Source organism: Pseudorasbora parva, chromosome 14 (assembly GCF_024679245.1).
Source record: "Pseudorasbora parva isolate DD20220531a chromosome 14, ASM2467924v1, whole genome shotgun sequence".
In the NCBI taxonomy this organism is placed as follows: Eukaryota; Metazoa; Chordata; class Actinopteri; order Cypriniformes; family Gobionidae; genus Pseudorasbora; species Pseudorasbora parva.
Genome location: NC_090185.1, coordinates 11,447,795 through 11,465,336, shown reverse-complemented (window position 1 = coordinate 11,465,336; position 17,542 = coordinate 11,447,795). Strand labels below are relative to the sequence as shown.

The 17,542-nt window shown below is 39.4% G+C and overlaps 1 protein-coding gene and 1 long non-coding RNA gene across 2 annotated transcripts; both read left to right on the top strand.

Annotated features, from left to right (window-relative positions):
• The first annotated feature begins 5,909 nt into the window (after positions 1–5,909).
• Positions 5,910–10,129, top strand: LOC137039416 (uncharacterized). Its single transcript, XR_010897641.1, has 4 exons — positions 5,910–6,110; positions 7,246–7,383; positions 7,488–7,626; positions 9,962–10,129. It is a non-coding gene; the product is annotated as an uncharacterized lncRNA (long non-coding RNA).
• A 2,224-nt stretch (positions 10,130–12,353) lies between these two features.
• On the top strand, positions 12,354–17,127 carry LOC137039415 (perlwapin-like). The gene is made up of 6 exons (XM_067414728.1): positions 12,354–12,560; positions 13,727–13,867; positions 13,946–14,086; positions 14,174–14,311; positions 14,398–14,536; positions 16,963–17,127. Exons 1-5 carry the CDS (start codon positions 12,485–12,487, stop codon positions 14,532–14,534), a joined length of 633 nt encoding a protein of 210 aa, XP_067270829.1. The 5' UTR covers positions 12,354–12,484; the 3' UTR covers positions 14,535–14,536; positions 16,963–17,127.
• The last annotated feature ends 415 nt before the right edge of the window (positions 17,128–17,542 follow it).

Below are 17,542 nucleotides of genomic sequence, written 5' to 3'. Positions count from 1 at the left end.
CGTTGTAGGAGGACGTGTGCTTGTCGCTCTGCGAGCAATTTCGAAGGGTTTATGATATTACTGCCATTTTTTTAAATAATTTGATGGCAGAACCTTGAAAATTAGGGGAGAGAAGAAAACAAAAACAGAAAAACGATCATATAGCAAGACTTAGTAGGCTACCACGAATGCCCAAGTCTAAAAAGAAAAAGAGGAACTTTGAAAGGTCAACGATTTCTCTACACGTGCCGCTAAACATGGACGATAACCAGTCTCAAGAGTCGGTAGCCCAGAATCCTTTGAGTGGAGACGAAATGTGCTGGTATGAAACCACCCCAGAGCCACTGTCAGACACCGGGCTGTTTCCCATTTTGGCGGTGGAGACACCAGAGAAGCCTGCCAAGAAAAGGAATCGTGAAGCTCAGTCAGGTGGGCAAAACTGGGAGATGGCTAAGGCTGAACTCATGGAGGCGATACGAGCCATGACCAGCAAGCAGGATGAAACACTCCGGAGAGTCTCTGCTATAGGCATAACCACTGAAGCCACTTCCAAACGTGTTGAAGAGCTGACGACAACTGTCAAACAGCTGTCACTGGATGTTCTACAACATAAGCAAACACTGGAGAAAATAAAAGTTGCCAATACAAAGCTCCAAGAAGAAAATAAGCACCTGAGAGAAGCTGTTGCCGAGTGTCAACGCTATAGCAGAAGGTGGTCGCTTGAGATGCACGGCGTAAGGGAGTCAAGAGATGAAGACATCAGAGGCAAGATAATCGACATCCTTGGGAAAATGGCACCAAAGCTTCGTGAAGACTTGAAACAAGGCATTGACATCGTCCATCGCGTGGGAAAACTGAGAGATGACGGCGCTGCGAGATCAACTATAGTTTTGTTTGCCTTGCGTCGCCTTCGTGATGCCGTCTGGAAAGAGGCTAAAAACTCTCAGTATCTGCAAGAGAATCGTCTCAGGATTACCGAAGCTCTTTCTCCGGAGGACAGAACGGCTCGGGAGAAGCTCTGGCCTTTGATCAAGAAGGCGCGTGAAGAAGGGAAAAAAGCTTCATTCCGTGGTGCTTCGGCTGTCATCAATGGAAAAGTTATTGACTGTCCGGAATAGCCTCGTTGGCTGAGCATCTTCTTTTACCAAGCCATAGGTAGGCCATGAACACTTTGCCAGCGCCCGAACTGATTGAGATGGTTGAGCACTTAATACTAATGCTACCTTAACAGATTTTGCTCTTTTTTTTCTCTTTCTTCTCTCTCTCTCTTTTCACAACTATATATTATGACTTGTCAATGTCGGGCTTTAAGTTCATGTTGGTTTCATTTACTAAAAGGGCAGTCGTCTCGAACGTTCTTGTTTCTAAGTTGACGACTACTTGTACAACAGGGTTCTGCTATTTTAAGGCAGGTTATCATCACCTTCTTGTAAGGTCGTTGCATACTTTTTGCGTTCATTAGCACTTTCAGGTAATCTCTGTTCTATATCTCTGTTCCTTATGGACTTTTTGTTTAAACGTTTTAACGTCTTGTCTTTAAATGTGAGAGGTATTCGGGACTTAACGAAAAGGAAAGCATTATTTTTATTTTGTAAAAGGTCTGAAGCTGACTTGATTTTATTACAGGAAACGCACTCTTGTGACTCTGATACAAGGTTCTGGAAAGCTCAATGGGGTAATGTTGTTCACTTTAGTCATGCCTCTAATCATTCGGCGGGTGTCTCAATTCTTGTGCATGGTTTCAAGGGGGATATTTTGGAAGTTGTGCCCTCTAGTGACGGAAGATGGATAACAATTGTAGTTAAACAGGACAATACAGTTTTCATAGTTTGCAATGTATATGGATTTAATTCACACTTTGACAACAAAAACTTATTCAATTCCATTACTGGCAAGCTAAGGAATCTGAGAGGAAAATACTTGAATGCCTTTATAATTCTTTCTGGGGATTTCAATGAATGTCCTGACGAAATGGAGGATAGATACCCACCTAGAACGGCTCGCTCCTCCCAAGGAAGTGATTTAATCTCTTCTCTGTGCTCAGACCTATCCTTAACTGATGCATGGCGTTTTTTTAACCCAGGCATCCAAGATTTCACCTGGAGTAATAGAAGTCTGACTTTGAAGTCGAGAATTGATTTATTTTTAGTTTCTTCTTCTGCTCTTCATTTTGTTAATGAGGTTAAACATGTTTATGCACCCCTTTTGGACCACAAATTAATTATTTTGAAACTAGGCTCCATTGACCCGCAATCGGGCATAAGAGTTTATTGGAAATTTAACAATACACTTTTGAATGACGACTCCTTTAATGAATCTGTTAAGCTTATAGCGAAAGAGATCTTCGAGATTGACATTAATAATGGACACAAGAATAAGTGGGAGTACTTTAAGTACAAAATTAGACAATTGGCTATAAAAAGATCTAAGGAAATAAAGAAAGAAAAATATGAGGCGGAACATATCTTGATGAATAAGTTAACTCAATTAATGTCAAAAGGAAACATTAACCCAGAAGAAGAAATTGAGCTAAAAGCCATCCAAATTCAGATAGACCAAATATATACAGAAATGGCAAAAGGGGCATTTATTAGGTCAAGGGCTAAGTGGTTGGAAGAGGGTGAAAAGAACACCAATTATTTTTTTGCTTTAGAAAAAAGGAATGCTAAAAGAAATTCTATAACTGAGCTCTACATTGATGGCACCCTTTCTAAGGATCTAACTGTCATTTCTAAATTTGTTAGCTCGTTTTATAGTAATTTATATCAATCTAATTTTAACAGAGAAAAAACTGTGCATTTTTTAGAAAAAAATCAGCACAATATCCCTATTATTAATGAAGATTATAAAGCATCTTGTGACGCTGATGTCTCTTTAAATGAGGTTAAAAATGCTTTGTTTGCTATGAAGAAAGGGAAATCTCCCGGGATAGATGGGCTAGGTGCGGAGTTTTATATTCATTTCTGGGAGCTTATTCAACTCCCTTTAATGCACATGTTTAGGGAGTGTATTGATCAAGGGGAAATGACCACAACAATAAAGCAAGGCATCATCTCCTTGATCCCGAAACCTGGTAAAGACCCTCACTTAATTGATAATTGGCGTCCAATCACATTATTAACTATAGATTATAAAATTCTGGCCTCTGTATATGCAAATAGATTAAAATCTGATTTAAATTCAATAATAGCAGAAACTCAAACAGGATTCATGAAAAACCGCCACATTAGCAATAACATAAGGCTTGTTTTAGACTTGCTTGACTATGCTGACAATGTTGATTCTGACGCCTTCGTTTTGTTTCTTGATTTTTACAAAGCGTTCGACACAATCGAACATCCCTTTTTAATACAAGCCATCAAGGCATTTGGTTTTGGAAGCCCTTTCATCAACATTGTCAGCATGTTCTACAAAGATATAAACAGTTCTGTTATAATTAATCAAAATACTTCTCCACGATTTCAGATTAATAGGGGGGTCAGGCAGGGGTGCAATATTTCTCCCTTTTTATTTATCTTAGTAACCGAACTACTAGCTATACATTTAGTTAAAGAAGCTCATTTTGAAGGAATAAAGATTTTTGGAAAAGAAATAAAGATCTCACAGCTGGCGGACGACACCACCCTTTTTCTGAAAAACAAGGACCAGTTGAGCATTGTCTTTGAACTGGTGGAGAAATTCTCTTATGCGTCTGGTTTAAAGCTTAATCGATCCAAGTGTGAGCTGTTGCCACTTCATTGTTGTGATGATTCTACTATTGATAACATTCCAGTTAAACAGAATGTAAAATATTTAGGTATACATGTATGTAAAAATATTATAGTTAGACAGAACTTAAATTTTTCAAATAGGATACAGAAAACCAAATTAATTTTCAACTGCTGGTTACAAAGAGACTTGTCCGTCTTGGGAAGAGTATTGCTCTCCAAGGCAGAAGGCCTTTCTCACTTCTTTTACCCTTCTTTGTCTCTATTTGTAAAGGACTCAACTGCTAATCAAGTCAACAAGACTTTCTTAGATTTCATCTGGAAGAACAAATCTCATAGGCTTAAAAAGAATGTTCTCTCTAACCCAAAAGAAAAAGGAGGTCTAGAGGTTTTGGATTTTATAGATGTGGTCAACACATTCAAAATTAATTGGTTAAAAAGGTGCATTCGAAATCCTGATTCTATCTTTTTCTTCATTCCGAACTTTATTTTTAATAAGCTGGGTGGGCTCTCATTTCTTCTAAAGTGCAATTTTCTACCTAATAAACTGCCTATCAAACTGTCCAACTTCCATCAACAGTCCCTCTTGGCCTGGAAATTATCCTTCAGTCACAACTTCTCACCACACAAGTCTCTCCTTTGGAGCAACAGTGACATTCTTATTAGGAATAAATCAGTATTCTTCCCTAAATGGTTTGATAGAGGAATTAACCATGTACTCTGCTTATTTGATGATTCTGGCACCATGTTCTCTTATGAACAATTTATGGAAGTTCATGATTTCCCAATACCTTTTAAAGACTTTAAATCTATCACTGATGCCATCCCTGTCGGAATTAGACAATTAATTAAAAATCATCTGAGCTATGGAAACAAAGATATCAGACAACCTTCACTTATGTTGGATGGTGTAGAACTGTCTGATAAAAAATGTAACAATAAGCATATTCGCAGACATCTGCAAAGTGGTGACTCTGTTGCTCCAAGGGGGAAGTTTTATTGGAATTCCTTAATAAGTGAAATAAATTGGAAAAAAACATGGTTAATTCCTCACAAATACTGTATCTCTAATAAAGCTAAAGAAGACCATTTTAAACTTTTGCATAACATTTACCCTACAAATTGTTTTATTGCTAAGTTTCGAGATATTGACACATCCTGCAGCTTTTGTAAACAGGACACTGAAACTATTCCTCATTTATTTTTTAATTGTCCAGTTACCAAAAGGTTTTGGGAAGATTTGGGTACTCACTTTCTCCAATCTCAAAATATAACTCACTCTTTTACCCTGAAAGATATTATTTGTTACTTTTGTTTCCCAAAAAATGGCACTCTGGAGTTTGTATTAAATTTTATAATCTTAAATGCTAAGTTCTTTATACACAAGCAGAAATTTAATAAGTCTTCCTTATATTTTAAACTTTATATTTTGGAACTTAATATGCTTCTTAAATCACTCAAGCTTGTTAAGAACAAGAAGAATGGAAAACTTCTGTATAAATATTATGACCTATTTCCCGAATCCTCTTAATGTTCTCTTTTTTCTACCTCTATGTATGTTTGTTTTTTTGTTTTTGTTTGTTTGTTTTGTTTCCGGTATGGTATATCTGTATTAATATTTGTTTGTATATTGTTGGTTTTGCACCTTTGTACCCAATATCACCTTCAATAAAAAAAAACAAAAAAAAACTAATAAAACACAAAGTAAATAAACTTAAAAAAAAAAAAAAAGAAAAATGTTCTTTTCTTCTCTTTTACTTTATTCTTTCTTGCCTTTATTTTCTGATAACATTTGTACATATTATTGATGCATCTTTTGTATTGTGTATTGTTACAAACTTGTGTATTATAAACCATGTCATCTCTCTTTTGCATTAATAAAAAATAAAGAAAAAAAAAAAAATCAAAGCCTGAGTTGACAGAGAAAGCTGTTGATCAGCATTATGAGACCAACAAAGCCTGAATCGTTTGGTTTGGTTTTGTCATCCTCGAAACTAAACCTGTAACCCTGAGTTTGTTAAACTACCAGGTACAGGACCCTGGTGTCCACTTACGAGGACATAAAATATAAGCTGATTACAAAAAAATCAATTTGTATGCTCTAATGACGTCACGTTTCGTCATCGCGTAATGCGGTAATTGCCTGAACGCATCATCTCTAATCAAACACACCTGAACAGCTCATCAGGGCTTCGAGATTAAGCTATTTAAAGCTTCAGGCCCGTGAGTTTCATCAGGGTTTCATTTGTGCAAGACCTCCTTGGATGTTGAAAACGCGTTTTAGCTTTAAAATACTCTTAAATTCAGCGCGTTTTTCAGCAGAGTTCGTTGTGAGGTCGCTGGTTGAGAAGATGGCGGCTCGACTGTTCTGCTCGTTGATGGTTTTGTTTTACTCTGTGTGCTTCTGCACAACAGGTTCTGAAGGTAAAATCAGCTCCTGATTACTCACCCTTGTCATCAGAGGTGTGTATGACATTCTTTTTTTCAGACGAACACGATCATCTGAGGTATGTTATACTGAAGCATTATAGTGGCATTAACCTGATGTTTTTTTAATGCCCATAAAAGTGCATCTATCGTCACATAACTGCTCAACACAGCTTCAAAAACGACCGAAGTCAATGCAATTATAAAGCTTGGGAGACAGAACATTTTTAATGTAACCCTTTTATTTTTGTGAAAGAGGAATGTCATCTCCACCTAGGATGAGAACTTGAGGGTGAGAAACTCATGGACTAATTTGTCTGAGTGGTCCCTTTAACTTTGTTACACTGTGTGAAGAAATATGTACATAATGACTTTAGGTAGGTCTGCATTAACATTCACGGAAGGTGTTTGTACTGAATATTTAAAGTTATGTTGGTCTCTTAACTCTTAGTCAAGTTATTGGTTTGTTTTTCCGTTGTACAAGAAAAGCAGTGACGATTTCGCACACAGTGTATCTGGAAAGCGTTCACAGCACTTTGTCAGCATTTTGTTACAGCCTTATTCTAAAATGGGTTAATTTTACTATTTTAAAAATGAGATGCTGTGACTGCTCTATATAAAACAGCATTTATTTTAATCAAGAGTTCATCCATTTTTGGTCAAGATCTTGTACTGATAATGCAAGAGTCCAGCACTCTGTCAGTCTCCTCCAGCACATCCCAAAGACTTTCAGTGACTGTGAGGTCTGGACTCAGAGGTGCCGATTCATGTGACAATGATCCTTCACTCCTCAACTATTCACAGTTTGAGTCTGAATCTTGACTGTCATCCTGGAATATGACCTTGTGTCTTACATGGTTGTTTAAGAAATGAAACACTACACACTCCATAAGTTTGGGTTGGAAGAACTGTTGCCAAATGCATAACATGAGAAACATAATCACTGCACTAATGATCCAATAAATATCTGTGACTTGTGACCTGTATGTGACATTCAACAGAATGTGTTAAAGGATAATTAAAATTAAGTGTTTTTTTTTATTTTTTATAAATGTTAATATAATACATGTATATGCGGAATGAGGCATTCAGTGACTTTTTTTTTTTTTTCTGTTGTGTTTCTGCATATTAGCAAAGCCAGGAGTGTGTCCAAACAAATTCCCTGTACTTGGCTTGTGTGCGGAGTTGTGTGTTCATGACCGTGACTGTCCGAAAGCTGAGAAATGCTGCAGCAATGGATGTGTACGTAAATGTACAGCGCCATATAAAGGTATGTTACACTGATGCATGGGTCAGGTTTTTTTCTTTTGTTCTCTTCCTTTTACAGAATGAGACATTCAGTGATCTGATTTCTGTTGTGTGTTTGTATAACAGCAAAGCCAGGAGTGTGTCCAAACAAATTAGTTGATCTTGGATTGTGTGTCAAGTTGTGCGTTGATGACACTGACTGTCCGAAAGCTGAGAAATGCTGCAGCAATGGATGTGTACGTAAATGTAGAGCTCCAAAATAAAGGTATGTTATATTCTCACACGGTCTTCAGTATTTTATCTTTCCTAAAGTACCTGAATTTGACCCATGGCACCATTTCAAGGTCATGGCTTTACAAAATAGACTAATAGAGGGTATGCATGTGACGTCTCCATCTGCTGGAGTGACTGGCTACACTCACTGAGTGGCAAAAAGACTGTAAACCAACACGGCCTTTCAGTGTGAATGCTGCGAAAAACACAAAAAGCCCGTCGCCAGAGGGGGGGATCGGGGGAGGCTGGTCCACGGACCCCATGGGCATCCCTGGCTGTGCCCCCTCTGGCCCGAGGGAGATGGACTTGATGATGGTAATTCTCTCATTCAGACCGCTGCTGCTTCTGCTACGGATATCTTTTAGAGGGAATAGCTGCCCATAACTGCTGGTCTAGGGTCTGTTGTCTTCGCAGTAGTCTCTTATTATTAGTGAAAGTTGCCAAAAGATCATGTCTGTCTTTGCGCTTGTCAAATCATTCCCTTTCCAGCGTCTTTTCCCTTCGGTGAGTAACGTAGCCAATCACAGATGTCCTTGATTTCTAAAAGGCAATGGTCAATCACAGGTTATGACGGTAACTCCAGCAGTGAATAGATTCTTTTGTCCAGTGAGTTCTGCACACACTAATCCTCTCTTAAGTGTAGACATGACGTAAATACAAGACTCAATGGCCGTTTATCAATCTTGCGTCGAAACAGGCGTATATGTTGGCGTAAGATTATGCTTACACTCCTCTCACCGCCTGATTTATGAAGCTGTGCGCACCTTTGCAATCCAGGTGTACGCAATACCTGCCCTTGATAAATGCAGCGGCTGAAACCGATCGTCATTAGAATAACACGCCCCTATATGTTCAAGTCTCCGCCTCCCCCACGCCCTCATTTTACGCCATGGACACACGGAAGACGGCAAAGAAGCAAAACTTCTCCGCCGTGGAGATCGGGCGTGTCTCAATCATCTCACTAGTCCACTAGTCAGGGCACTGATTAGGACATAAGTCAACGGGCTGACTCCCTGATCAGTGCCCTGACTACTGAAGTGAGATGATTGAGATGCACCCAATGAGCCGCTCACCAGGGAAGTGCAAAAAAAATATGGACCCAAGTTACGAGTAGGCCTACTGTTAATAGTGTGGGGGTTGAGAAGCGCACTCCAGCAGTTTAAATAATTTCTCATCCAGACAGCTATCACAATTCATTATTTTACAGCACATGTTTTGAAACGACTAGCATTTTAATTTCGTATCACTGCACATGTAGGCTATTGGGTGTACGATATGTGGAGTACCATTCATTCACATTAATAATAGCATGACAATTTGTAAGACTCTTATTATTCGGCTATGATTTTTATTATTAATGAAGCTTATTGTTATTTAAAATGTTGTTATTATTTATTTTATTATTTAAAAGTGTCATTTTGTCAGTCTGAATTATTTTCAATCCCAGTCCGTGCGCAGCTGCTGGGCCTAACCCTGAACCGTCAGGTAAAGCGCACAGGCTCGCAGCTGGAGGAATACAGGCCTACAAATCAAATGCTTTAGTATAGTCACACAAATTAAACATTGAAGTCCATGTTGCACAAAAATAAACACTGAAGTTATAATTTTTTTTTTTTTTTTAAAGTAGGTCATAATATAGCATATCTTGTCAGTGCGTTTTGTGGTGTTAGGAATTGTTTTTCTGCGCATTTTCACACTAACTCAAACGTGCGTACACCACCTCCTGAGCTAGTGTAGGATTTGAGCGTGCCGTACGCCAGCGTCCATATTGATAATTATCAGTCACCATGGGTTTGGGTGTACGCTGGAAATTTGGTGTACGCACTTTTGATAAATGAGGGCCGTTGAGTCCCTGGTAATATAATGGACCTGTGTGAACCTATAATGTATTGAGATTTTGAGGAAAACATACGTTTCATATTCTTGACAAGTGGCCACAATACACAGACCCATATATTACATGCAGAATTCACTCTGGAAACCGACGGACGGTGATTTAAATATGTATGATCAGGCTCGTATAAATGTCAGGAAACACAATTCCTGGCTTCTTGTCGAGCCATGGGTCTTTATTAAGAACATGCTCAAGGCCAAGCTTTAGTTTAAACTGATAACCGTTTGTTTTACTCGTGTTTTCCTCTGTTAAATCCACTCCTGCGGCCGCTCTTCTGCCACTCAGTCCGGCTGAGGGGGTTTGGGCCCTTTGGATGTATACCCTCTATAATACTGGAATACAGTTCACTCTATAATCTAAATGTTGTGCTCTGTATCAGAGATTGAATGCTGCTATATGGACTGACTAAAGCTGTGTGTCTGTCTCTCTGCAGTGAAGCCTGGTGGTGACTGTCTCAATCCGATCGTGTGCTGAGAACCGTTGCCATGATGGCCGCTGTTGCCCTGAACAGAGCATGCAGTTAACAGTGCTTTAACATCAGAGAGTCCTCGGCAGATTGATTGAGCTCTTACTTTCACCAAATAAATTACTGTTTATCTTCTGTGGTTTCTTTTGTTTTTGTGATACAATACAGTTTCGATTTTAATTTGGCAAATGTTTCCGATTCAACGATTGGCTGATTGCAGTGAGTTTTATAACCTTTGTGCTGGAAGATACTTTAGTTCTGGACTAGTCAGTACAATATCTGTGGTCTGTATCATGATGGTTGTTTAACCGCCTCAGGGTTACAGGATTAGTTGTTGACAACCAGTCACTTCAGGTTTTGTTGGTCTCATGATGCTGCTCATCAGCTTTCTGTCAACTCAGGCTTTGATCCTGAGTTTAGCTGTGACATCAGTTGTGAACAGCCAATCACATGCTGTGGATCAGTGGCATATGCATAAACGTATTCAAATAGACACAAGTGCTTTTTTTTTTCTAGTTTCAGCCCGACACAGTTATCTTTTTCATTTCTAGCTCCATGTTGTTTAAATCTCAAATGCACTCGTGGTCTTCTGTTCACCCATCAGCGAGCTGGTCTGAAAACCAGGTGTGTTCAGGTGGATTGTTGGCGCTTTGCTGTTTTGAGCAAGAAGTCCTCGCTGCAGCCTGTAGCATGATGACGTACTGGATCAGATCCAACGCGTACTGGACGCGCATGCGCGGTGGTTTCATTCACAATTCGATGACGTCATATACGCATGCGCAGAAGAGTTTTGGGGACATTGAATGCACAGGAGAGTTTGCTGGATAGATAAATACTCAAACCGCTCGCACAAAAATGATTAATAACATGCTCACGCCATCAGGACACGCGTTTTGCATTTTTTCCTTGAATGTTTAGGCTACTGGTATTTTAAAGTTCTTTACAGATCGTTTTGCATTGAGGATTAAAATTACAGACAATTACTTGACTCATTTTTCCTTCCGCTCAACAGCAAGTATGATCAGAATATATAAAAAAGTAACTGTTTTGCATGCATGCACAGCGAAACTAGGATAATTTAAGCATCACATTTATGAAAAGATTTATTAATCAATAATGACTTAATACTATTTATCAGTACTACAACTACACAGTTTAGAACATCATCTATATACAATAATGATCATACATTATGACTAGCACATACGCATGATAAATTAACTCAGAGATCTGTATGAATGACATTGCCATAACGATCCACCATCCAGTACGTATTGGATCTGATCCAGCAACGTCATCGTGCTACAGGCTGCAGCGAGGGGTGTCTGGTTTTGAGAACTGAAAGGACTGCCTTTGACCAACAAATACCTGAGGCCTATACCATGAAGCAGGTTTAGCTGTCTGCTAGATATGTTTAAACTTACTTTGTGCCAATCCTGGGCTTTAGCTCCTCCACGGCTAACCTGCTCTGGGTCAGGTTATGTACTGGATAAGACATCTCAAACTGAAATTGGACCAATCAGCTGTGAGTAAAGTGACACCTCTGATGTAATAAGTCACTCCCCCTGTTTCTGCTCCAAATTAAAGGTCAATAAAGGTTTTTAAAAGTGCCTGGCTTTTAACAATGCTTATTTATAATAATAATTTGGATGATTTCGGTATCATGCAATTATTATACCCTTTATCAACTACACACTCACTTTTAGATAATCAACCATTAATAGGCACTTGTTTAAATACAAATAGCCAATATAAAGGTCATACAAATAAGCTTTAAAATCAATAAATAACGCTATAAAAATGACTACATGTTAGTTTTAATGTCCAGTTCTCTCTATATCAACTAAACTAACTTTTACTTGCTCTGACGTAGTAAGATTTTTCTTTAAAATGTCCTCTTTCATAGACAGCTCTTATCATCTTGCTGTGTAAATTGTTTTAATATTTTTCAGTCATGTAATAAGTGAATCTCAGTTTGACTGATCCACAGTGTGTGATTGGCTGTTCACGACTGATGTCACAGCTAAACTCCTAAACTCAGGATCAAAGCCTGAGTTGACAGAGAAAGCTGATGATCAGCATCATGAGACCAACAAAGCCTGAATCGTTTGGTTTTGTCATCCTCGAAACTAAACCTGTAACCCTGAGTTTGTTAAACTACCAGGTACAGGACCCTGGTGTCCACTTACGAGGACATAATATATAAGCTAATTACAAAAAAATCAATTTGTGCGCTCTAATGACGTCACGTTCCGTCATCGCGTAACGCGGTAATTGCCTGAACGCATCATCTCTAATCAAACACACCTGAACAGCTCATCAGGTCTTCAAGATTAAGCTATTTAAAGCTTCAGGCCCGTGAGTTTAATCAGGATTTCATTTGCGCAAGATCTTTGGGTGTTTAAAACACAGTTTAGCTTTAAAATCCCCCTGAACCTTAAATTCAGTGTGGTTTCAGCACAGTTTATTGTGAGGTCGCTGGTTGAGAAGATGGCGGCTCGACTGTTCTGCTCGTTGATAGTTTTATTGTGTTACTCTGTGTGCTTCTGCACAACAGCTCCTGAAGGTAAGGAAGAGTAAAAACAGGTGAGGTGTTTTAAAGGGATAGTTTACCCAAAAATGAAAATCAGCTCATGATTTGCTCACCCTCTAGTCATCAGAGGTGTAATTTATGACATTCTTCTTTAAGACGAACACAAAAATCATCAGAGGTATGTCATACTGAAGCATTATAATGGCATTGACTGGATGGCTTTTTTTATGTCCATAAAAGTGCATCTATCATCACATAGTTGCTACACATGGCTTCAAACATTTTTAATGTAACCCTTTTATTTGTCTGCAAGAGGAATGCCATCTACACCTAGGATGAGAACTTGAGGCTGAGTAAATCGTGGACTAATTTGTCTTTTAAGTGAATGGTCCCTTTAATTGTTACAACGTGTGAAGAAATCAGTACATAATGACTTTAGGTCTGCATTAAATATTCAGCACAAATATCCCGTGAAATGTTAGTTATGTTGGTAGCTTTAAGTTTTCAAGTTATTAGTGTTTTTCTGTTTTACAAGAAAAGCAGTAATTATTTCTCACACCGTGTATCTGGAAAGCATTCACAGCGCTTTGTCAACATGTTATGTTACAGCCTTATTCCAAAACAGGTTAATTTAACTTCTCTTACTACTTAAAAGTGAAGTGCTGTGAATGCTCTCCGGATGCTCTATGCACACAGCATTTATTTTAATCAAGAGGTGCATCAATTTTTGGTCAAGATCATGTCCTGACAATGCAAGAGTCCAGCACTCTGTCAGTCTCCTCCAGCACATCCCAAAGACTTTCAGTGACTGTGAGGTCTGGACTCAGAGGTGCCGATTCATGTGACAATGATCCTTCACTCCTCAACTATTCACAGTTTGAGTCTGAATCTTGACTGTCATCCTGGAATATGACCTTGTGTCTTACATGGTGGGTTTAGAAATGAAAAGCTACTCACTCCATAAGTTTGGGTTGGAAGAACTGTTGCCAAACTCATAACATGATAGAAACATAATCACTGCAATAATGATCCAATCAATAGCTCAGCATTTGCCAGTTTAAATCCAAACAGTGACTTGTGACGTGTGTGCAACGTTCAACAGAATGTTAAAGGACCATTAAAATTATTACTTTCTTTTTGTAAAATGTTGAATGAGGCATTCAGTGACTTGTGGTTTTTCTATTGTGCTTCTGCATTAGCAAAGCCAGGAGTGTGTCCAAAAATCAAACCTGGAGATGTTGGAGTCTGTGTGGAGATGTGTTCCTCTGACAGCGACTGTCCGAATGATGAGAAATGCTGCAGCAATGGATGTGGACATACCTGTGGAGCTCCACATAGAGGTATTTTTATTTTTTTTCCCTTTCCCCCCATTAAAGAGAATAAGGCATTCAGTCATCTGGTTTGTGTTTGTATAACAGTAAAGCCAGGAGTGTGTCCAAACAGCATCCTTGCAGTCACAGTGTGTGGTGAGCACTGTGTTGATGACCTCGACTGTCCAAAAGCTGAGAAGTGCTGCAGCGTTTCTTCATGTTTGCGGACATGTATAGCCCCATATAAAGGTATGTTACACAGCATGGATCAGGTTTTTTCCTTCTCATTAGAGAATGAGACATTAAGTGATTTGGTTTCTGTTGTGTTTCTAACAGCAAAGCCAGGAGTGTGTCCAAACAAATTCCCTATACCTCGAATGTGTGTTGAGTTGTGTGTTGATGACACTGACTGTCCGAAAGCTGAGAAATGCTGCAGAAGTGGATGTGTACGTAAATGTACAGCGCCATATAAAGGTATGTTACACTGGGCCTTTATTTTTTTTCCTTTTCCAGAATGAGACATTCAGTGATCTGGTTTCTGTTGTGTGTTTGTATAACAGCAAAGCCAGGAGTGTGTCCAAACAAATTAGTTGATCTTGGATTGTGTGTCAAGTTGTGCGTTGATGACACTGGCTGTCCGAAAGCTGAGAAATGCTGCAGCAATGGATGTGTACGTAAATGTAGAGCTCCAAAATAAAGGTATGTTATATTCTCACATGGTCTTCAGTATTTTATCTTTCCTAAAGTACCTGAATTTGACCCATGGCACCATTTCAAGGTCATGGCTTTACAAAATAGACTAATAGAGGGTATGCACGTGACGTCTCCATCTGCTGGAGTGACTGGTTACACTCACTGAGTGGCAAAAAGACTGTAAACTAACACGGCCTTTCAGTGTGAATGCTGCGAAAAACACAAAACAAAGCCCGTCGCCAGAGGGGGGATCGGGGGAGGCTGGTCCACGACCCCATGGGCGTCCCTGGCTGTGCCCCCTCTGGCCCGAGGGAGATGGACTTGATGATGGTAATTCTCTCATTCAGACCTCTTCTGCTTCTGCTACGGATATCTTTTAGAGGGAATAGCTGCCCATAACTGCTGGTCTAGGGTTTGTTGTCTTCGCAGTAGTCTCTTATTATTAGTGAAAGTTGCCAAAAGATCATGTCTGTCTTTGCGCTTGTCAAATCATTCCCTTTCCAGCGTCTTTTCCCTTCGGTGAGTAACGTAGCCAATCACCTATGTCCTTGATTTCTAAAAGGCAATGGTCAATCACAGGTGATGACGGTAACTCCAGCAGTGAATAGATTCTTTTGTCCAGTGAGTTCTGCACACACTAATCCTCTCTTAAGTGTAGACATGACGTAAATAAAAGACTCAATGGCCATTTATCAATCTTGCGTCGAAACAGGCGTATATGTTGGCGTAAGATTATGCTTACACTCCTCTCACCGCCTGATTTATGAAGCTGTGTGCACCTTTGCAATCCAGGTGTACGCAATACCTGCCCTTGATAAATGCAGCGGCTGAAACCGATCGTCATTAGAATAACACGCCCCTATATATTCACGTCTCTCTCCCCCACGCCCTCATTTTACGCCATGGACACACGGAAGACGGCAAAGAAGCGACACTTCTCCGCTGTGGAGATCGGGCGTGTCTCAATCATCTCACTAGTCCACTAGTCAGGGCACTGATTAGGACATAAGTCAATGGGCTGACTCCCTGATCAGTGCCCTGACTACTGAAGTGAGATGATTGAGATGCGCCCAATGAGCCGCTCACCAGGGAAGTGCAAAAAAAATGAAATTGTTTTATTTGGGAGTTTAGAGTGCGATTTAAAGGCATCCACAAAAACAAAATATGGACCCAAGTTATGAGTAGGCCTACTGTTAATAGTGTGGGGGTTGAGAAGCGCACTCCAGCAGTTTAAATTTCTCATCCAGACAGCGATCACAATTCATTATTTTACAGCACATGTTTTGAAACAATTAGCATTTTAATTTCGTATCACGGCACATGTAGGCTATTGGGTGTACGATATGATGTGGAGTACCATTCAGATTAATAATAGCATGACAATTTGTAAGACTCTTATTATTCGGCTATGATTTGTATTATTAATGAAGCTTATTGTTATTTAGAAGACTGTCGTTATAATTTATTTTATTATTTAAAAGAATGTCATTATTTTGTCAGTCTGAATTATTTTCAATCCCAGTCTGTCCGCAGCTGCCGGGCCTAACCCTGACCCGTCAGGTAAAGCGCACAGGCTCGCAGCTGGAGGAATACAGGCCTACAAATCAAATGCTTTAGTATAGTCACACAAATTAAACATTGAAGTCCATGTTGCACAAAAATAAACAAAGAAGTTTTATGTTGTTGTTGTTTTGTTTTTTTTTTGTTTTTTTTTACAATGGGTCATAATATAGCATATCTTTGTCAGTGTGTTTTGTGGTGTTAGGAATTGTTTTTCTGCGCATTTTCTCACTAACTCAAATGTGCGTACACCACCTCCTGAGCTGGCGTAGGATTTGAGCGTGCCGTACGCCAACGTCCATATTGATTAAGCTCAAAGTCACCGCGGGTTTGGGTGTACGCTGGAAATTTGGTGTACGCACTATTGATAAATGAGGGCCATTGTGTCGTTGAGTCCCTGGTAATATAATGGAACTGTGTGAACCTATAATGTATTCAGATTTTGAGGAAAACAAACGTTTCATATTCTTGACAAGTGGCCACAATACACAGACCCATATATTACATGCAGAATTCACTCTGGAAACCGACGGACGGTGATTTAAATATGTATGATCAGGCTCGTATAAATGTCAGGAAACACAATTCCTGGCTTCTTGTCGAGCCATGGGTCTTTATTAAGAACACCATCGAGCCCAAGCTTTAGTTTAAACTGATAACCGTTTGTTTTACTCGTGTTTTCCTCTGTTAAATCCACTCCTGCGGCCGCTCTTCTGCCACTCAGTCCGGCTGAGGGGGTTTGGGCCCTTCGGATGCATACCCTCTATAATACTGGAATACAGTTCACTCTATAATCTAAATGTTGTGCTCTGTATCAGAGATTGAATGCTGCTATATGGACTGACTAAAGCTGTGTGTCTGTATCTCTGCAGTGAAGCCTGGTGGTGACTGTCTCAATCCGATCGTGTGCTGAGAACCGTTGCCATGATGGCCGCTGTTGCCCTGAACAGAGCATGCAGTTAACAGTGCTTTAACATCAGAAAGAGTCCTCGGCAGATTGACTGAGCTCTTTCACCAAATAAACTTGATTTATCTTCTGTGGTTTCTTTTGTTATATAATAGTTTTGATTTTAATTTGGCAAATGCTTCCGATTGGCTGATTGCAGTGAGTTTTATAACCTTTGTGCTGGAAGATACTTTAGTTCTAGACTAGTCACTACATTATATGTGGCCTGTATCATGATGGTTGTTTAACTGACTCAGGATTAGTTGTTGACAACCAGTCACTTCAGGTTTTGTTGGTCTCATGATGCTGCTCATCAGCTTTCTGTCAACTCAGGCTTTGATCCTGAGTTTAGCTGTGACATCAGTTGTGAACAGCCAATCACATGCTGTGGATCAGTGGCATATACATAAAGTATAAATTACATATTGATTTATCTTTAAGTATAATCAGTCAAGAGCTGTTTCACCGACAGTGAAATTGCCATTTTGCACCGGCATGTTTGCACA